Here is a 21,648-nt window from a genome sequence, read left to right as displayed (position 1 = left end):
ATATTGTACAAAATATTTTTTAATACGTTTTCTGAGTAGTTGATAATCATACACTCTCTGTCACTCTCTCTTTCCCTCTCTTTGTCTTCTTTTTCTGTTTTTGTGTATCTTTCTGTGTCTTTTTATCTTTCCGTAGTCATATGATCAAGGAGATTCTCTCCATCCCTTATCCCTGTGGTCTGTCCATCTCTTGTCCTCAGCAGGCTTCTCACCTCTCCTCTGTTAGGTAACGCACTAATGAAGGAAAACTCACAGTTTACAGGAAACAGATACAATATTTGGAAATTATTGAAATATTCTGCTTTATTTTATTCTAGTGTTTTGAAGTTAATTATATTAAAGGCACTTTATAGGAAATATTGAGTACAAACTGATTTAACTCAAGTGTCTTTCACTTTCCCTGCAGCCACGATGATTCTAGGTCATCAACGCCGAAGAGCGACTCAGAGCTATCCAATCAGAACAAAGACAACCCTGAGATGTTGTGGACCTGGGGGGAGCTGCCACAGGCTGCCCAGGTATCTACACACACACACACACCCCTGCAGAAAGTACATAGTTTATACAGATTTCAAAACCATATACATGTTGTATTGGTTCTACACATTAGTATTGTAAACATTTCACTACCATTAAAGGAATAGTTAAGTTTAGAGAAAAACATTGATTGTGAACACAACTACACGTTGTTGGTTTCACATGGGATGTGAATATCAGTCTCCTGGGTGAAAGCCCTGTGTTTTGTGCCCCATCCATCATCCTCAACCTCCACACCTTATGGAGTTTCACACTGTCTATACTACAGCACCTGACTTCCGCTTCTGCTCCTGTCATAATTACTATGGACACTAGAGGTCGCTGTCGTCTTCTTTTATACCTTCTTTTGATGATCTACCATGTGTATAGATTATAAAACCTAATATTGGCTGTAGCAGGGCCCTACTGACCCACATTTATGAAGCTGATATCCACCGATAACGCCTCTCTAATCAGTTGGATTATTAGTGAGCTTTAGAGTTTCTGCTAGGTGGATTTTGTTACTGTTGGACAGAAACAGACTAGCTGTTTTCCTCTATTTCCTATTTCTTCATGCTAAACTAACAATATATTTGCCATGCGTGGTATCAATCTTCTCATCTAAAGAAAGCAAAAAGTGTATTTCCCAAAATAGAGAAATAAATGGAGATAAGGAAAGTAAGGGTAGAATCATACTTGAGCACACACAAAATATATTGTGTAACAACTTTGATCCCTCTCTCTCTCTTTCATAGCCGGCCTTCCTGACTTCCCTGCAGAAGCAGGACCATGTCACAGCCGTCTCCATCCCGGTGTCTGCCAGCACTCACTTCAGAGCCATCATTGACACTGGACCCCCCTCCCTCACTCTCTATGCTCCCCAGCCAGGGGAGACCGATGCTCATGGTGGGGACAAGGACACTGAAGAAAGCAAAAATGGAGCCGGGGTCGGACTAACCACTGGGGACAGGGCTGGAGGTGAGCATGGTAGTTATATAGAAGACAGAATTAATTTTAATGTGCAAAGTATTCTGTACAAGTGACTAGAATGACATTAATACATTAATATCAACAATTATATAAATTGTATTATTACTCATTTATCAAGGTAATGTATTCACGTATTGCTAACATAGACTGTATATAAGAAGTGGACGTATTCACTGTGACCTCACCCATTGGTTTGTGGACTGCCGTTTTGAATCCTCCATTTCGACATTTTGGCCATCACCATCTTATTTTTTTGCAACCAGAAGTGACACGAGAGGGTGGAGCTAAGGAAAACCGAATGCTGAATAAGACTTTTTAGGCAACCAAAAATGTTAAATTAATTTCATGAACTGAAAACACACTGTGAAAGGGTTAAATTTCTACGACAAAAACACAGACAAATCCTAGACCAGACAACGCCGTGGTAGCGACCTGTCAATCACAAGGTAGACACGCCCTAAAATATAGTGCTTTGGCTCTAAATGGGACCATAATTAACTAAATGAACATCATGCTGTATTGAAGAAGACATTGGCTTCACTTTTCAAACCCAGAGGTAACCCACTGATTGTTCACCTCTCTGTCAGACTTGCAGCACTTGTGACCTCCAGTGGTGCTTTTTTTATTTACGTTTTGCAAATGTGACTTTTGAATGAATCAGATGTAACTTGATAACTTTTCCATGGATGAATAATTAATCAAGAGGACAGCCTGATTCAAGTGGTAAATTAAGTGATTGTAGAATTGCAGAGTCCTAGTGGAAAAGATAAGCTCATCTATCAGTATATCCTGGTGACCCACAACCTTGTTTTTATGCATTAGTTGACTCTTTAATGTGTTTTTTTATTTCTGTAGGGAGAGAGGTGGAAAGCGTTGGGCCATCATGTGCAGAGATGGAGGGTTTAACAGCCTGTTCAGTGTCTCCCAGGATTCTCCTTGATCAACTTGAAGAAGGCGGGAACAGAGGAAGTCCCATCAGAAGAACTGATTCACCATCCAAGAGGAAAGGTATCAGTGCTCTATCTCAAACAGTACAAAGGATTTTCTTGAACTCAAAGTGTCCATATGCTTCCTTATCATGCTACTGCTACTGATGATGTGTAATATTGTCTCTGATTAGAAAAGAGAAGCCAACACCTTGGTGCTGATGGCGTATACCTGGATGACATTACAGAGCTGGAGCCTGAAGTAGCTGCTCTCTACTTCCCTAAAAGGTTCAGTAACCAACATAGACATGTATCGAACATGTTTGTGCATGCTTTTATATGAGTAAAAAGTACACTCCACCCCAAACACACTCACCTAATGTATAGAGGGCTTTCATGTGGTGTAATTCACCCTCTGGCAGCCACCATGGAGGTCCTCAGCAGGATTCAAAAGAGTTGAAAATACTTTTATTATTTCAGAAGTAATCAATTACTTTTTGACTATTTTTGTGATTTATGGCTTCACTGTAAAAAAAAAAAAAAGGTGTAAAATATTCCAGCAGCAGGGGCGCCACAACATGTCTGTTAAAAAATGGAAAAATACTGTCCTTTAATTAACATAAATAAACTGTAAAAAAAACATTAATTATCTTTATATAATTAGCCTTTATTACTGTAATTTCACAAGAAATATTTTACTTTTAACATATATTTATTGTTAGAATAGTCATACACCGTAAATCTAAGACCATTTACATATAAATCACAAATTAAACATGTAATTTTACGTTGCAAAAGTCCAAATTTACATTAACTCTCAGAAGTTTTGCAAAACAAATCTGTATTTTTTCAAGAAATATTTTTAGAATTCCATGAAATCCTTTTCTTCTAACATAAATTAATTGTTAATCATAAACCTCTAAAAAACAGAATAATTATCTTTAAAAATGATAAACAAAAGCTTAAATACAGATAATTATGATTGTGATTACAAAAATACTGTAAATCTAAGAACATTTACATATAAATCACAACAAACATGTAATTTTTACATTTTTTTTCCCGTCATTTTGAAATACAGACAAAAAATGTAAAATTTCTTTTTTTTTTACAGTGTATAGCTAACCACCACTGCATTACATTACATTTATTCAGCTGATGCTTTCATCCAAAGTGACTTGCAATAAGTGCATTCAATCAATCAATGTGGGTGCAAGAAAAAAAGTGCAAGAATCATGCAACTTCATTCAAGTGCTACATTTAGAGAACAGATTAATTTTCAGTCTGCAAATTATTGTAAATGCTTACAGTAATTGATTATCACAGTTACATAATTGTGGTGGCCGTAGTTGGCTGATGTGAACATTAACATTTCTGCTTTTCAAAACTCTTTAGGTACTACTAAGGCACTTTAGGCTACTGTTTATTTGACCTTCACCATCATAACAATATTTTTCAGAGATGTTTGTGTTTCTCTCTCTCCTCAGTGACGGAGGCAGTAGCTCAATGAGAGGGGACTCCGAGATGATGATGATGGGAGTGCGGAGCGCCAATCAGTCCCCACAGTCAGTAGGCAGCAGCGGGATGGACAGCGGCGTAGACAGTTTGTCTGACCACGTGGGGGACCTGCCTCATGTTGCCATCTCTTTGTGCGGAGGACTCACTGACAACACGGAGATCACAAGAGGTAGGATGAGGAATGGGACAGAACGACAAAAATTAAGGTTACAGTGCTTTTCAATTGCTTTCCTCTTCTTTGTTTTAAAACACGTCTGTCAATCTGTGTGTGTTCTTGCGTCTGTATGTACCGTGTTTGTGTGTGCGTGTGTGTGTTTCATAACACAGAGCAGTTCCAGGAGAGGGCAATTTCCTACCAGCAGTTCTCTGAAAGCCCTTCTATTATTGATGACCCTAACCTGGTGGTCAGGATAGGAAACAAGTATGTACTGCTTTATTATTCAATACCAAAGTGTGATACACATTTAGACACCATGGCACCATGGTGCAATAAAAATTTAGCTTTTAAAGGAATAGTTCGACATTTTGAGAAAAATGCCTATTCGCTTGCTTGCTTTGTAGTTAGATGAAACGATTGATAGCGCCAGCAGCTGGTTAGCAGAGTTTAGCACAAAGTCTGTAAAAGTGGAGAAACAGCGAGCCTGTTTATATCCAAAATAAGTTAGCAAAATCTCTTTACCAGCACCTCTTAAACTGTCGGATTAATGTTGATGTCTCGTTTGTATAATCTGTCCAACAAACAAAGCGTAAAAAGTTGTTGTTTTCACGTGTGTAAGAGTGATATTGATATTCTCATCTAACTCTCAGCAAGAAAGCAAATAACTGTCACAGGAGTCACAATTCACCTTCATAATCAAATATGTCAGCTCTCTTTGTCAGATAGAAGTCTGAGGTGCTAAGAAACGCTTTATAGCGCCCCCTGTCATCTGTTGTAGGTACTACAACTGGAACACAGCCGCTCCTGTCATGTTGGCCATGCAGGTCTATCAGAAACCACTGCCGCAGGTAAGACCACCACAGTGATACACATATATATACTCACATGCGTTTCCAGTGGACTGTGTGTTTTACGCTATGAATTTATGGCATCAGTGGTGGAAGAAGTATTCAGATTTATTTAAGTTAAAGTAGCCAATATTCACCAAAAGTAAAAGTACTCATTATGCAACAGAATGGACCCTCTCAGTTCTATATTATTATATATTGTATTGCTGTATTATTATTATTATTATTATTATTATTACTGATGCATTACTGTGTCAGCAGCATTTTTTATGTTGTAGTACTTTACATGCTGTTGGGTAATTTAATCTATAAAATGGATCTTATTTGTAACTGTTTTGTATTTAAAATCTAAATGTGCAAAGTACTCAAAGGCACCTCAGCAGTGCCCAAGAAGAAAACTGGCATCTCTCCAGCGACCAGTTCACACTCAGTACTTGGTCCATGCGGGGACTTGAACCGGTTCCCAAGCCAAGTCCCTATGGATTGAGCTACTGCTTGTAAATGTAAAGTACAAATGCCTCAATTTGTACTTGAGTAGATTTACGCAGTTACTTTCAACTAGTTGTTATCATTATTGTTATATGCTAATATAAGCTACTTTTTTTTAAATTGCATTTTTGATATTCATCATGTAAAAGTGTTGTGGCCCAGTCCCAGTCCCTATAGGCTGAAAACAAGAAGGAACTAAAAATGATTTTTAGGAACTATGTTAATGCTGCACAAGGCAAACTATGGTGCATTGCACTCATAAAATTTTGGGGTTGAAGCAGAAAGGAGCGCTCCATCCCCCAAGTTGCATAGTTATTTGTCGTTGCCGTTTGTCAATAACGCTCAAACCTGCCTTGTGTCACAGCTTGTGTCATGTAGAGCTCTTTTCATCACAGTAAATGAAGAGGTTTTTGTTGTTTTATGTTGTTTTTGGTCCGGCACAAGGTCTCTTGCCCCATTTTTTCCATTCTGTGATCTCCTCTTTTTTATTATTATTACATATTATTATATAATTATTATATACTTGGGGCTACAACATACATGTCCTTCAGGGTAAAAGTTATACAGCATAGAATGATTATTAAAAAATGTTGAATTTATTTGAATTTGATTATATTATCATTATATCTGTTAGGTGGTGTTTGGTGTCTTTTAGTGTTCTGCAACCCTCCTGCATCCCTTTCTCCTGTGCGCTCCCAGCATTTTGCAATTATTCATTTGTATTAATTCTCCCTAATCTGATGTGTCACTTCAGTGTTGTCATTTACCAGCGTCCTCTCATTATTTCATAAAAAAGCTACCAGATAATGTGTATTCACATTTGTTTTCTGGCTCTAATAATAATCAATATTCAACCATTTCAATAATACAGTACACTGGTATTTGATTGCACTAACTACGATGGACAAAGCTGACAGCACTGCTGTGGATACTCAGTCTGATACCAACATGGGGAAGCTTATATATACCTTCTTATACCACAGTGACTTATGGCATCAAATCTAACTGTTTTCCTAACACTTTAATAATGTCATGTCTTTATCCCCGTCCTTATTTTTTCCCTTTTATTTACATATTTCCTTTCTCCCACCATCCATCCGATGTTTGTGTGTACTAAGTGTTGGTGTATGAGTTACGTGTTTTCTGCATTTGGCCTCTTCTCATACTGCCTCCCTGGTCTGTTTGGCTCCAGCCCTTCCCAACCTGTATGATGTTTTCTTGCTTTGCTTGGGTGTTGGTCAGGGCATGTCTTTGTCTGTCTGCCTGTTTTTTGCCATCATTTCTCACCACCGTCAACCTCTTCCTCCTTGTGGTGTGTCTTGTTGCATTTTTCCCCACTGCTATCCAGTCCAAATCTTCAGAAGTCTCTTTGTTTGTGTGCCATTGAATTTCCACCTGTAACTGCCTTTACTTTTGGCGATTTAGTTGGAGTTCAGTGTGATTTGAAATGTGCTCTTGGTTATTTTTACTTTTGTATTTGTTGTGCTTCATGTTCATTTTGTTTATAGGTTTACCTGTGTTACCTGCTTCACCTCGTTTTTTCTGTCAGTTTTGATTTACATTTCCAGTCAGTTTTGAGTTGTATATGCATGCTTGTCTCCAGGCCTCAGTGGAGAACATCATGAAGGAGAAGATGCCAAAGAAAGGCGGACGCTGGTGGTTCTCATGGAGGAGCCGGAATAGCGACTCCAAATCAGTAAGTACAGAGATACACACATTATTGGTGAGATAATTAAGCCAGTTGTGACCTTTGTTTTGACCTTTGACCTTTGTGCACTTCAGGAATCAGTGACAGATGCAGGAGGAGACAGTGGAGAGAGCTCACTCACCATGCAGTCGGTGAACAGGTGATGCTTTTTTTTTTTTATTATTCTTTAAAACACCATATTTTTCTCTCTCAACACTTCTATTGTCATTAGTTTTCGTAGTTTCACCAAATTGGTGATCTTTGATTTTTTAGGATGAAGGATGAGTCATCCTCTAGTGATGAGGACCACAGATCGTCCAATCAGGCGTCAGGATCCTGCCAGTCAGAGCTCCTTGTGAGTTCTGGCAACGTCTGTTATAAGAAGACTCTTCGGCTCACCTCAGAGCAACTGGTATGTATTACTACAGCTGGTTTTATTGACCTTAATGGGGATAAAACATAAAAGTACATACTTTACTTACATAACAACCATGGATACATTGTCTTCCATTTGACCAGTTTTTTTCAACGCAATCTCAAACTGGTCACCAAGAATGGAAACATGAGGCTTTATGGATTACACTCTGCACATTACTGCAATCACTGGAATGAAATATAGTTGGCAACATTTAGTGCATTTTAAATGAAGGGTGATTTTCTCACATTTTGTTTGCAGGAATGCCTCATACATTTTTTTTAGTGTTTTTGCAGGTGTTCCTCACCTGGAGTGTATAACAAGCCTAACACTGAATAAACCGCTTTTTAACCATCCTTCTTTCAATCTGTGTGTGTTTTTGTGCTTGCCTCTTCATGCACTGCGTGTGTATGTTTACAGGCTAGCCTGCAGCTGAAGGAGGGTCCTAATGAGGTGGTGTTCAGTGTGACCACTCAGTATCAGGGCACCTGTCGCTGCCATGGCACAATCTATCTTTGGAGCTGGGATGACAAGATAATCATTTCCGATATAGATGGAACAATCACCAGGTAATGGAAAGCAAGATAGTCACGCTGTCACTATTATTAGCCAATGGGAAATTCACAAACCAGCCTGTAACAGAAGGCAGTTCAGTTTCAACTTTTCACCAGTAGATGTCAGGCTTTTCACAGATTTGGTGTTGGTGGTTTGTTTATATAAGTCTATCTTTATTGATTGTGTGATGTTGCCTCTCTCTTGTCACACTGTAGGTCAGACACTCTGGGTCATATCCTCCCCACACTGGGTAAAGACTGGACTCACCAGGGTATCGCACGGCTCTACCACAAAGTCAGCCAGTGAGTGCTACCTTACAATTTGCTCGCAGTGTACAGAGTGCAGTTGTATAGCTAAGGGAATCTGGCTAAGTCAGCATTTATAATGCAAATATCACACTTATTTGTTTGGTTCAGAGGTCACCAACATTTTTGATATGAAATGCTATTTTAAAATGTTCTTCTTAATCAGGGTGCCATATCAAAATTAACTTTAATTATGACACCGCATACACATGAATCTCCAACAGATCTGTAATTAATTGGCATTTAAAAAGTCATGGTATAGTATGCCATGAAGAAATTATGTAAAAATGTAAAAAATAAAGTCAAAAAATTTTAATAGTATAGTATGTTACAAAGAAAGGCCAAAAGAAATGCCATAAAAAAGTCATAGTATAGTATCCTATAAAACATGTTTAAAAAATATCATAATAGCCTATAGTATGCCATAAAAATGTCATAGTATAGTATAAAAGTCATAGTGTACTATGTCATAAAAATGATCAAAAGAAAATCAGTTAAGTATGCCATAAAAAAGTAATACAAAAGTCATAAAAAATCCTCATATATTTGGCATAAAAAATGTCATGAATAATTAATATTATAGTATGCCATAAAAATGTTGTAAAAAATGTCATATATAGTATGTTGAAAAAAGTCATTAAAAAGTCATAGTATGGTGTGTTGAAAAAAGTCTTAGTTTAGTATGTCGAAAAAAAGTCATAGTATAGTATGTAAGTTCATTGTTTATTTTCTTTTAACTGAAATAATTGTAATGGCTTGTAATCACTGTAATGATTCCTTATTTAAATCAGAGTGCACAGCTAAGTACAAGCTCACTCTCTCTTTGTCTCTGTCTTTCTCTCTGTCACAGGAATGGATATAAATTCATGTACTGCTCGGCGAGGGCCATCGGCATGGCTGATATGACGCGAGGCTACCTGCACTGGGTCAATGAGAGAGGAACCATGCTGCCAATGGGTCCGGTGTTGCTCAGCCCCAGTAGTCTTTTTTCTGCCTTGCACAGGTCAGACACACACCACATGTACAAAAATGCTAAATTGGAGTAATCAGAATTCATATTGCTTCGAAACTGAAAATATTTAACAGTATTGAATAATAGTAATTTAATAGACTTTAATTTGGTATTTATAAATGATCATTTTTAGCAGGAGCACAGCTACACAGTATTGACACATTTGTTTATATTGTTTTAGCAATAGGCTGAAACCACCAATCAATGATGATGCCATATAAAAAACCCAAATGCACGGGAAACTTTGACGTCTTTCTGAGTGGACATGTAAAATGTGTTTGATGTCATGCCATGTTGTATAGGGAGGTGATTGAGAAGAAACCAGAGAAGTTTAAGATTGAGTGTCTCACAGACATAAAGCAACTGTTCTACCCTAACACCGAACCTTTCTACGCTGCTTTTGGCAACAGAGCGACGGTGAGACTGCTGCACATGAACAGACACAAGCATGTCATTTCTCTGTAACAAGAGGACTATGTTGTACTATTTTTTGTTATATTATTTATTTCATAGGGAAAATGAAGTATTTTTTTTTGCTATAATAGTAATTATTTATGTGCATTATCTTTTGTTCACAATCCTTGTCACAATTGTATAGTGTTGGTAGTTCTTGCTTTTGGTAGTGATGCTGATTGTTTGTGTATGTGTGATTTCAGGATGTGTATTCCTATAAAGAGGTGGGTGTTCCTCTGAATAGGATTTTCACTGTCAATCCCAAGGGGGAGCTGATACAGGAGCACGCCAAAACCAATATCTCCTCGTAAGCAATTATCTCTGTTCAACTTGATTTTCAATCTGTAATCTGACTCTGGACACATGTATACAGATTTTTGACTGTCTGAATTCTGGTTAAAGTCCGTAAACATCTGTGTCTCCCTCTCAGCTTTGGCCGTCTGTGCGATATGGTCGACCATGTCTTTCCTGTGCTAGCTCGAGATGAGGGAGCAGACTTCCCCTGCTCTGACACTTATGACCAGTGCGACTACTGGAGCAAACAACTTCCTGATGGCACCAACCAGGAAGAAGAAGAAGAAGAGCCACAGCCACTTGAGACAAGCTGAGGAAACCCTATCAAATTTGGCACTGAGGAAGCCAGCAGCCCAGATTCGGAGTGAAGGTGTTGATTATTTTAGAATCAAAAACGTCATCCAAGAACTGTACTGGATGAATGAAGGAAGCTCTGTGGCTCCTTCAAGGATAAAAGACTTTACTTAAGAAAAGTAACTGTGACTACTGATTGCAAGTATATGAATGTGTTTTCAATATCCCACATAAACAATCCATCTTGCCATCAATCAACAGTGAGAACACAAGCAGACTTACAAATAAGACTGGAAAAAGGAGAAACAAAAAATCCATGATGAGTTTCAACAGCTGCTTGGGAGTGAGGCTAACTGATGGATCTACCTGCAGAGACTCATATCACACATTTGTAAGTGCACTGACTCACAGACACGCACAAACACATACATACAGTATACTGTAAGTTGAACTTGTAAAGGCATTCCATAGACAAAGTAAAACATTACAGAATAAGTCAATTATCCCTCGCTGCATGTTTTTCAGCTCCATATGAGTTTCATTTAACTAGTTAGCATTCTCTCCTTCATCCCACACTACTCTTCATTTGCACTGCTGGATAGAAAAGCTGCCACACCAAACAAATAGGCCTACTGTTAACAAGGTGAAAATGATTATTATTTTGCACCAATATGGTTTATATAGTCTGGTATTAATATTGGGTCATCCTTACTTGTACCACCTGATAGCCATTATTTTTCAGAATTCTATGCAAAAAGAAATGCCTATCTTAAAATAATCAACTCCTATGTAGACCTAAGCCCTCGGTGAAGCTTTTCAAATCTCAAACCTGTGGTGCATCACTCATTTTTTATCTTGTTTAGGTAAGAATACTGGCTTTTTTACCCGTCACATGTAATATATTCACCAAATAGTTAGAGACTCAGAATCTTAGTTGAAGTTTTACCTGGTCTAAGTATGTGGCTATAGTAATCTTTTCTGACCTCAGGTGCAATAGATACAGCACTACACATCCAGAAACACCACATAACATTACATTACATTACATTACAGTACAGTAAAAACACACAGAACATGCAAAAATAGCACAGATATTGCATCTAGTCATCTTTCTGTGCCAAACTCCTTTGCAGGTCTAGTTAAATGTGTTTGGTCTTCTGACCGTGCTACTGTGAAAGATGTGGCTCTGGCACATTTTCTAACTTGTGTTCAGTAACAATACACAAGATAGATGCAATACAATGCAAATAACTTCAGTTTGTGTTCTTTCTGTCTGTTTTTATACGTGCAAATAAGTTAACACCAGTTATATCCTAGAATGTAGTATATAAATCACTCAGAGTATGTTATTATAATGACTAATGCTCATCAATGCAATTACTGTAGAAGCCCATACAGGACTATGGTCATATATTTTCAGTTTTTTAAAAGCGTTACTGCACAGATCAGTATACTTTTATGTACGGCGCTAATCTGTCCTGTAATGGAGAATCAAATGCAGTATATTCAAATACTGTAAGGTTTTCTCTTCACAATCAAATCTATTTTTTGTCATTTGTACATATTTCTTTTTTTCATTTGTTGTCAAGTGTTTATGTTTTCATCCATTGATCAAATAATATCTACTGTACTGCATTTATGCGAGATGGATGTTTATTTTTACCACATGTCTAATTTAAAATAGGGGGAAACTACTGTAAATACAAAAATAACATACATTTTTGTGACCATATGAAGTGAACTTAAAAAAAAGCTCTGCTAATCTTTTGAGAGATGATATACTGTCTGAAGTGCTTTGTTACTGGTGCTCATTCAAATGCACTTGCAGCCATTTAATGCTTTGCTATGAATCTCTTTTTAAACCAGCCGCCTCCCGTTGCACTAAGAGATGGCAGTTTCAGCATGTGACCACTAAAGCAGTATTTTTGGAAAGCCAATAGATGGATAACTTGTCTCTTTCCTGATGTAATGTCAGCTGTTAATCATATGACATTTTGTTTCATTTGTTGCCTCATGGGCATCAAGGTGGCTATTTTACATGACGTGCAAACATTTTGCAACGTACAAAAGAGTACCATCAACCCCCATAAAACCTCCTCTGTTCATGTTTAAAAAAAAGAGGAATTGGCTAGTTGAAAGCAATTTTGAATGCCTAACAGCTTCAAGAAAAAAAAAATGATGTCGCTACTTCCCCCCGGATTTTAAATCATCTGAAAAAAAAAATGAATTCTCAAAGAAATTCAGCAGATTTTAGTTAGAATTTAACATGGATATTTGTAGTCTGATATTAATGTGTCCTATATTGAAAAAAAGTGAAATCAAAATGCCAGAATACTGTTAACAAGCCCTCTGATTGATCATGACTGAGTCTGTTATACTGCTATATACTCTTTGTGCATAGGATAGATATGTCTGATGCTGTATTGTGACTGACTTTACCTAAAAGAAAAATAATGAGGAATTAACCTTGAATCTAAAACTGTTGATCTTCACACGCCTTGGGGAGTCCAGTGTAATTTGTGTAAGAGGAGAAGACGCAGAGGGTGCATGCTGTTGTAATGCTAAGATGCATATTTACGTGGATGTAATGATCAATGTCTTGTCACCTGATCTTTGTGGGGAAGTACTTTCACGTTGCTTTAGTATTGTTTATGTCAAACATGCACAGACATGTTAACTTGTAATTATTTAAGCCAAAAACACACTTTGATCTGTGTGAGGACACTTAATTTGATACTCGATAGATCCAGTCTTGTAATTATACAGATCTCCTAATTGTATGATGAAACATGGAAGTTAAAAGTCAGAGATGATTTCTCTTCTTAAGGAACACAATGCTCTTCCCAGATTTTTAAAGTAAATCATCTGTTTGATGATTATCACCTGATTCTTTCTGTGAAAGAAACTCTTGACCTTGCAGTCTGTCTCTGTGTTGACATGGATATTGAGCCAGTTTGCTGTCCCGTGTAAAGATAATGTTAAGGGCACTGAAGCAGCCTACCGAGCAGTGTGCAGCGCAAGCTGTTGTTAACAACGTAGTTTGAATAAATCTGTAAAATGGACACATTTTTCAATAAACTCAAAGGTGATTGCTACTTTGTGTTACACTTCTTGTTTCCACTTTCATTCTACCTAAAGAGCTTTTTTTTTTTTTTTACATTTTATACCTTTGAAACTTTGTTGCTAATGCTTTTTTACTGTTATTTATGTACAATTTTGAATGCAGAACTTTTACTTGTAATAGAATATGTTTACACTGTGGTATTACTACTTAAGAACTTAAGTAAAGGATCTGAATCCTTGTTCCCCCACTGGAAGAAAAGGGGGAGATGAGGATGTAAATGACATGAAGGAGGGAAGGAGACTGAATATTTTTTATCTTATTTTATCTTATCCCTTTTATTTCCTCTCTGCCCTTTTTACCTCAATTCTGTGTCATAGATGGAGCAACATAATAGCACACAGCTGTGTCAGATTTGGAAAGAACAGGAAACCTTGTCTCTCTTCCCTTTTTATCTCTCTTAAACTATTTCAACACATTCCTTCTACTTCTCCATTTCAGCTGTGACCCCTCATAGCTCCCTGTGAACGGATCTACCCCCACAACACACACACTCACACACTGAGCTCATCCTCCTCCCCTTTGCCTCGACCGTTCACCAATCCCCCTTTACGCTGCTCCAGATGTGCACGTGATGTGAGTCTTTACAAGAGCCAACACTGAAGTACAGCACGGACCACAGGACTATACAAGGTCTGGCTCTCCTTTTGTTCTCAATTATTTTGTTTGTAACAAGTTTGTTTGAGATTTGACGCTTAACAGTTAAATAAAACTCTTGTCCTCGTTACCTTATTATGTAATAAGTCAGTTCAAATGCACAAACTTTTTAATCTCTGCAACGTCAGTGGAGTGAAGGAAAAACTTATATCCTTCAAGACAAATGTGTGGTGTTTACTCGGTACATGATTACCAGCTTTGCTTGATGTCAACATCAGGATTAGTACGACATGTTGGAGGTATAGCCCACATAGGCAAACTGCTTAAATCCCAACCATTTTCCTGTTAAGACAGCTTGTTTTGCACTGTCTACATCTGTAACTCTCATCCGTTGGTGTTTTTGACAAGCTTAAACTATATTTCTGGAGGTATTTTGTACTTGTTCCAAGATAAATGGGTATCTACAGCTTTACTGGGGAGTTACATTTTAACCCCTTGTTATTTATTTAGTTATTTTAAAGTTAAACGTGACACATATTTACATATCCCATGAGACACAGCCATTGGCCTGCTGTCAAAGCTGAAACAAGTTCTGCTTATCGATTTGTGAAAAGTACTTTTCATCAGTTAATTCTTGGATTTATTGCACTTTCATCTACATTTTAGGTTTCATGTTGTAACGCCCACACAGAAAGGGTATAGCTTTACAAAATACATCTGTGATACAACTGAATGCAATCACTGCACAAACGGAAGGAAGTATCTGTCATCTGCATGAAAAGCATTTTCTTAAAGCATGAATAGGTACCAGAATCAAATGGTAGAATCAAGATGTCAATCAGACTCCCTTTAAACTGGACATACAATACTGATATTTTTGTGACATAAAATAGTATGTGACATTTTTATGATTTTTTTACGACATACTGTACTATCAATTTATAATGACATTTTTATGACATATTATGACTTTTTTTGATAATTTTTTTAATAGCATACTATACTATTACATTTTTATGACATACTATACTATGATATCTTTTATGTCACACTATAATATGACTTTTTAATGACATTTTTTATGACATGTTATACTGTGCCTTTTTTATGACGTATGTCATAAAAAAGTCACAGTATTTTTGACTTTTTCATGACATACATTTTTAATGATTTTGATTTTTGTCAAATTTTTCATGGCATACAATACTATGCTGAGTTTTATGTCATGTTTTCAAGGCATCCTATATTATGACCTTATTTTTGACATTTTTATGACATTTTATGGCACACTCTACAATGACATTTTTTTTAATGGCATCCTATATTATGATTTTATTTCTGACATTTTTTCTGCCATCCTTTATAGCCTATTATAATATGACCTTTTTTCATTATGTTTTTTAATGCCAATTAAAATTACAGATCTGTTAGTGATTAAAATATTCATGTGGTGTCATAGTTAAAGTTAATGTTAACCTTAATGTTGCTATGACACACTGATTAACAAGAACATTTTAAAATGGCACTTCATATCAAAAAGATTGCCGTCCCCTGGTTAGTGTAACATATTCATATGTTCAACCTATTTGTGTCCTGTGACTTGTTTGTCCATAAGATGTCTGCTGAGCTCTACTCTGCGAATGAACCAGGTGGAAATAATGCAAGTCTTCAATACACCACAGTGGGGGGCAGCAAACCTTTACACCGCTTCATTAAGTGGCAACCCAAGATCATTGGCGTGAGACACACACACCAATTCTCAAATGACTGTTCATCAAATACTCATTGATTATGATGTACCACAGTATTTTCCAAGGTTACATATTTGAGAGTCACAACTTATGCTTCTATTTTTTACAGAAAATAAAGATTAAAATAAAACAGAGGTTAAGTGGTCTTACCTAAAGTTGTTTTTGATTTTCTCTTAGATCATCGTGCTGATCTTAGGCTCGTCTTTCTTCCTCATTACCGCGATCCTGCCAGAGTACAATTTTGGAAGCTCATGGAGCGTCATCCCACCTGGCTTCATTTTGGGAATCATGGTTGGTAGAGAGAGAGATTCTTCAGTGAATCATAACTGCTAATGGATTCATTTATTTGCAAAACAGCCATATTACAAACCCAAGAAACCACCAATATTCAAAATTTGTACAGAATTTGATCATGGGTTCATAGTAATTTGAACTCACTTCAGTAGTTAAGCCCCAACAATAAATTGTGTCTAGATAGTACCTCACAATTTGCAAAACACTTGCGAGATGGTTAAGGTGACCTCGAATGGTTAAGGTCAGGATAGGTCGGCGGGCAGTTTTCGCAAATTGTGGGTTACCATCAAAACACGACCCCAACAATAGGCTGTGTTTTTGTTATCTTGTTAACTAATTACAATCCAATGCAGCAGTGTGGTATCCGATATGTAATAAAACAGCTTGTTTCCTCCTCTCTGTAGTTCATCGTATGTGGGATTCTGTATATTCTGACAGAGTACAACACCACCAAGAAAACAGTAAGCTCCATTGTCTTAATTTGAAGCAATACTAGCAAGTTTTCCAAGATCTATCAATTTAGAGGACCAAGAGAGGCCTGCACATAAAACAATATATGAAAGATCCCCTCCAGTCATGTTTTGAGATAACGTAAAATACAATAATGCATGGAACAATAATTTGTGTCTGATATGGTGTTCTTTCTTGTTATTGACCGATTAAACATAATTGAATTCATTGATGTATGACCATTTGCAGGGCTCTCCATGTTGTCCTCATTCCGTATGAACTATTAGCAATCATTTTAAATTTCTGTCTCTTTCTCCTTCATCTTTCTCTGTTGGTGTCTACATGTAGGTAACCGTATCATTGGCTCTGAGTATTGTGACCATTCTGGGGTCATGTTGGACAATTTTGTACATGGTGCCCAACTTGGCTCACCGCAGCTACTACAGAGACTATGAATTTATTGAAGAAAATATGACAGAGTTCACTGAACTGAAATGGTCATCTGAGGTGAATATTATATTTTAATTTTTTTATTTGTTATTTATTTCATTATTATATTGATCACAAATCTAAAGCAAGTTTTAGCTTTTACATTTCTTTGTTGAATAAAGGCTTTATTATATGATATTGAACCATCTTACAAACAACACACTGTTCGTGTATCTTGATATCAAATTAAAACTTCACCCTCAAATGGTAAGCTTTTCAGCATTTAGGACTCTTGAAGACTGACAAACATAACACAATACATTTTAAATATTAGATTTATTTTTGTGTCATAGTACTTAGTATATCAAAGAGATATATTTAAAAAGCACACGTCTACAGCAGTTCAACTTGTTGTTACCCCCATTACACATATTTACTATTTGCTTCAATTATTTTCTTCACTTTGTAAAAACATACCCTAATTATATCCAGATTTGGCATCACATCTGTATCTCAATTATTTATTCAATTGCATCAGTATTAACGGAGATCCAAAGTGTCCAATATTATTTAAATAAATAAAACATAAAAGAAATTAAAAATAATATGAATTTTCAAATGATTGTTTTATTTCAAGATACCAATTTTCAAGCAATGTAGAGTGGTCGCACACAATCAAAACCATTGAGGGCAGGTGGACCGATAGAAAACAGCAATGAAAACATAAATAAAGGTCTGCACACTGTAGCTCCCTCAGGTGTAATTTATTAGGACATTTACAAGTAAGTGACAATTCAAGTTAATGCTCTTTTTCAGATACAAAATATCTTCACAGTCTTAGGCGGAAGCAGTTATATAACTGGCTCTGCCCTGTTTGTCTTGACAGACAAAGACTTTGTGATTAAAAGTGGCGTTATGAAATAAAAACAAAAATGTTATAAATAAGAATTTCTAAAATTAAATTAAGAAAGGAACTGAAATAAAGAAGCAGAAATAAAAAAAATATATATCATATTGAGCTTAATAATGAGCACTCTGCATGGGTCTCCATACCTATGGCCAAAAACTTATAACCATCTTAAGGTGTAATACATTTCAATTTGGTCCACAGCATGGATATCATGTGTGTTTTTTATGTGTTTGTCATGTGTGTACGTGTTTGTCCAGGCTTTGGTATTCGCTCTGGAGCTGCTCTTCTTCATCTATAGTGTTGTGGGTGCACTTATTTTCATTGTAATGTCATGTCTGGCCGTGGCTGCCCTGCGTTCCACAAAGAGCCAGGTAAAAATGACTTCCACACACATTAAATGACTGTGCTGAGAGCTGTGCATGTCTCACTCGCTAAGAGAATGTCTCACAATATTTGCTAAGCTTAAACAAAATTGCGGCATGAGTAAGGACCAGTTAAGTCAAGCATTAAAAAGTTCTCTTTCTCTTCTCTTTAGGCCATTGTAGTGATGACTACTACGCCGGCTGAAACACCAGTTGAATAACGAGCACAAGAGGAAGGTCTGAAGTGCAATAAATTGAGTGGAGAGAAGAAATATGAAGCATAAAAAGACTATTTGTGGGTACAACAGAATATATGATTCCCAATTATTTACTGACTTCTCACTAGCATATTTGGGCTGTTGTATACAATGCAAAACAGATCATATGTATGTAAGTATATATATTGCCATGGTGTTTCTGTGATACTTCCACCAGCATATGAGCACTATATTTCCCTCATTTGAACATTTGCCACCAGACTCAACAGGATGATGGCATTGAACTTTCCCCACTATGTAGGCAATTAACTGCTACTTACTCTGCAGCCTGGCGCTGGCTGACCTGTCAGCTCATTATGTTTGCACTGCTACACCACAGGACAAAGGTCGGGGGGAGACCAATGTCCCTCTGAGATAGTTAAAGAAAACTTGTGTGGGCTGTTTTAATTTCTCAAAAACATTGCAATTAATCAAAAGTAATGTTTGATAAGGCACCCTGTCGCAAGAGTATATAAGTTGTAACAAACAGTTTTGTAAATGGTTTATATACCATGTACTAATGCTCAATAGATTAGTTATATGCCATTAATAAGAAAAGCTTTTGGGTTGAGAGGCTGTTATCCTCCGCCAGCATAACACTTTCTGCTTTTAGCTTTAATTCACTAGTAAAACTAGCTTGACCAGCTTGGCTCCAGATCTCCGAATCACTTCCCACACATCCAATATTTTTCAGCAATTCTAATAGTATGTAAAAAAAAAAAAAAAGAAAAAAAAAGAAAAGGCAATTCAGTCTGATTGGGTCTGACTACTAACCTTTTGGAAAAGTGTTGCAAAACATCTGGACCAGAAATCAACATGACTGCAGACGTATTGTTTGTTATAAAAATCTTAATCTTAATTATTAACCATTGATTACCTATTATCAACTCCAGACGAGTCACAAACTCATGCTTACATGAGTGAGAAACCTTTATTCTTTATTAATGCTTATTCATTTTTAAAACCGCAGACACGACTACTTATTATAGTGAGTGAGTATTTATTAAAGGTATAATACTGTATTATAACCATTGTCGGTTGCTGATTGTAAATACACAGCATTCAAAGCTGCCTCCCTCCTCCTTGGCTCAATGAACAAGCAAGGGAGGGAGGGAGAGAGAGAGCAGCAATAGTCGAGCGAGCTATAGATTGAATGAAGAGAGGGAGCGGCGTTGAGAACAAATCACTGAATCAGAGAAATAAAACGTTATTGCAAACGCCCAGAAACGTCCCGAAACACAGCAAAATAATAAGAAAAGAGAAAATACAGGCAGAGGGCAGGGTGTGTGTATTGGGTCATAAGTGATAATTGAGAGGGATTATTTTTGTATCAATCTATACATTGTTTTTTTGTTTGTTTATCCTGCATATTATACCTTTAATGGTTGGCATCGATAGAACTGCATTATTACCAAATAGAAACCCACAGACATGTTAATTCAAGAGAGAGTGTTTATTATTCAAACATCAGAATGTGAACATCTGAACATGAAAATGTAATGCCAACAACTCAAACCATAAACATGTCACCTCTTGTAAACTGTTCTCTATGTTTTTACTATCTGAAGTGTTGAACACAGAACAATGTGATCCTTTTCCACCTTCCTGTCCCTTACAAAAGAAGTCTGGCTGCCCTTGACAATTTCTTTTTACCATGTCAGCTCATGTTTCAGCAGCAGCACCATTAAGTACAAACACTATGACATCCAATGTACTGTCCTCACTTACTGAGGACAGCATGTGAGACATAGCACTAATACATGTTGTGATATGAACAGGTGATATTATTCAAATCATGACATGTCTGTACCCTTTCTGTGTAACTGTCACCATACATTTGCAAAAAGCATTTAGGTTAGCTTCAGCTTAGAATAGGTCTGTCTTAAAAGTGTGCACACAAGGGTTGGGAGTATAGGAACAGTTATTTAACAGTCATAACATCAGAAAGTTCAATATTTCACATTTACACTTTGAGTAAGAAGATGAATAACATATCAAACATACATGCAAACACATATGAAGTTCATTGTGTTGCAGTGGATTCAAATCGGGTTCGTAGCTTCTTTTTTGCAAAACCAAACATATTCAAATCATATACACAAATCAGACAATATGATATATGAGCAATTGTAATTAATCTCTAATTTGAATATCTGATAGATTACACACTAAATAGCACCCCATGAACAAAGGAAAAAATGACATGCATAAATAAAGTAATGAAAATTAAGAGAGAGTTTGAACTTGAGTCACTTTAATGACACATGAGACAATTGTTTTACATGCAATACAGGAGTAAGTAATAATGAATCGTCTATAGACTGTCTGCCAAAGAAAACCTCATGATTAATTACAATGTGGTGCCGATTGAATACACACACTCTTCAGATCTGAATGGAATGGAGATTAAAAAAAAGCTAGCATTGAGAAAACATGCAAAGGTAGAAAAATACAGCATTATTACCTCTTCAGCTGCAGTCTATAGTAAAAGAGGAGAGGATAATCAACAATCAGAAATGCACCATTTTTAACAGTTTTTTTGGTCACTCGAGGGCCGCAAAAAAAAAAAGCTGTGAATACAACGTTCATATATCATCACCTTTTATTTTTCTATACTGTATGGCTAACTTACAGTATAGTACAGAGAGTACAATCTAGACCTGCTCTATATAAAAAGCGTCTTGAGATAACTTCTGTTATAATTTGATGCTATATAAAAACAAATTGAATTGAACTTGTTAGCAAACATTTGCCTATTTACACATCCAGCAGATAAGGAGCAACTTAAACCAACGGAACACAAAATTGACGTGTCATCAGCAAGCAATTGTGAGTCCAATATTCACGCTCTTTGAGCTCTGTTTTTGGTCTGTACCAACTCATGGGAAATATCTGGCTCTTCAGCTGCTAAATGCTCCACTATGTTCACCAACTATTTTCTAACTTTGTCTGCTGTTTGGGGCTGGTGATGTGCAGTGGGGTTATGGAGCTTTTTCATTCAAAACAGCTGCCAGCTGT

At 36.7% G+C, this 21,648-nt stretch overlaps 2 protein-coding genes across 5 annotated transcripts in view; both read left to right on the top strand.

Annotated features, from left to right (window-relative positions):
- The window catches only part of lpin1 (lipin 1), a 35,157-nt gene extending 21,603 nt beyond the window's left edge, over positions 1-13,554 (top strand). For both annotated transcript variants that reach the window (XM_037746561.1, XM_037746569.1), the window contains exons 7-23: positions 137-226; positions 407-518; positions 1,272-1,494; positions 2,362-2,514; positions 2,627-2,720; positions 3,920-4,119; positions 4,278-4,371; positions 4,886-4,955; positions 7,048-7,140; positions 7,227-7,291; positions 7,405-7,543; positions 7,967-8,115; positions 8,317-8,403; positions 9,257-9,409; positions 9,721-9,835; positions 10,075-10,178; positions 10,302-13,554. In XM_037746561.1, coding sequence (XP_037602489.1) covers positions 137-226; positions 407-518; positions 1,272-1,494; positions 2,362-2,514; positions 2,627-2,720; positions 3,920-4,119; positions 4,278-4,371; positions 4,886-4,955; positions 7,048-7,140; positions 7,227-7,291; positions 7,405-7,543; positions 7,967-8,115; positions 8,317-8,403; positions 9,257-9,409; positions 9,721-9,835; positions 10,075-10,178; positions 10,302-10,479 — 2,119 coding nt within the window. In that variant the 3' untranslated portion in view covers positions 10,480-13,554. The remainder of the gene's footprint in view (positions 1-136; positions 227-406; positions 519-1,271; positions 1,495-2,361; positions 2,515-2,626; positions 2,721-3,919; positions 4,120-4,277; positions 4,372-4,885; positions 4,956-7,047; positions 7,141-7,226; positions 7,292-7,404; positions 7,544-7,966; positions 8,116-8,316; positions 8,404-9,256; positions 9,410-9,720; positions 9,836-10,074; positions 10,179-10,301) is intronic.
- Positions 13,555-14,086: 532 nt separating this feature from the next.
- LOC119479108 lies at positions 14,087-19,366 on the top strand. Of its 3 annotated transcripts, none has more exons than XM_037754371.1 (8): positions 14,087-14,213; positions 15,793-15,837; positions 16,106-16,219; positions 16,627-16,683; positions 17,021-17,179; positions 18,269-18,382; positions 18,547-18,664; positions 18,696-19,366. In XM_037754371.1, exons 2-7 carry the CDS (start codon positions 15,793-15,795, stop codon positions 18,592-18,594), a joined length of 537 nt encoding a protein of 178 aa, XP_037610299.1. In that variant the 5' UTR covers positions 14,087-14,213; the 3' UTR covers positions 18,595-18,664; positions 18,696-19,366. The 3 variants fall into 3 exon arrangements, with proteins under 3 accessions (XP_037610299.1, XP_037610283.1, XP_037610291.1); XM_037754355.1 differs by having other exon boundaries at positions 14,096-14,213; positions 15,793-15,915; XM_037754363.1 differs by lacking the exon at positions 14,087-14,213 and adding an exon at positions 14,243-14,981 and having other exon boundaries at positions 15,793-15,915.
- Positions 19,367-21,648: the final 2,282 nt, after the last annotated feature.

This window comes from Sebastes umbrosus, chromosome 2 (assembly GCF_015220745.1).
Source record: "Sebastes umbrosus isolate fSebUmb1 chromosome 2, fSebUmb1.pri, whole genome shotgun sequence".
NCBI lineage: Eukaryota > Metazoa > Chordata > Actinopteri > Perciformes > Sebastidae > Sebastes > Sebastes umbrosus.
This window is presented reverse-complemented; position numbering and strand designations above follow the sequence as displayed.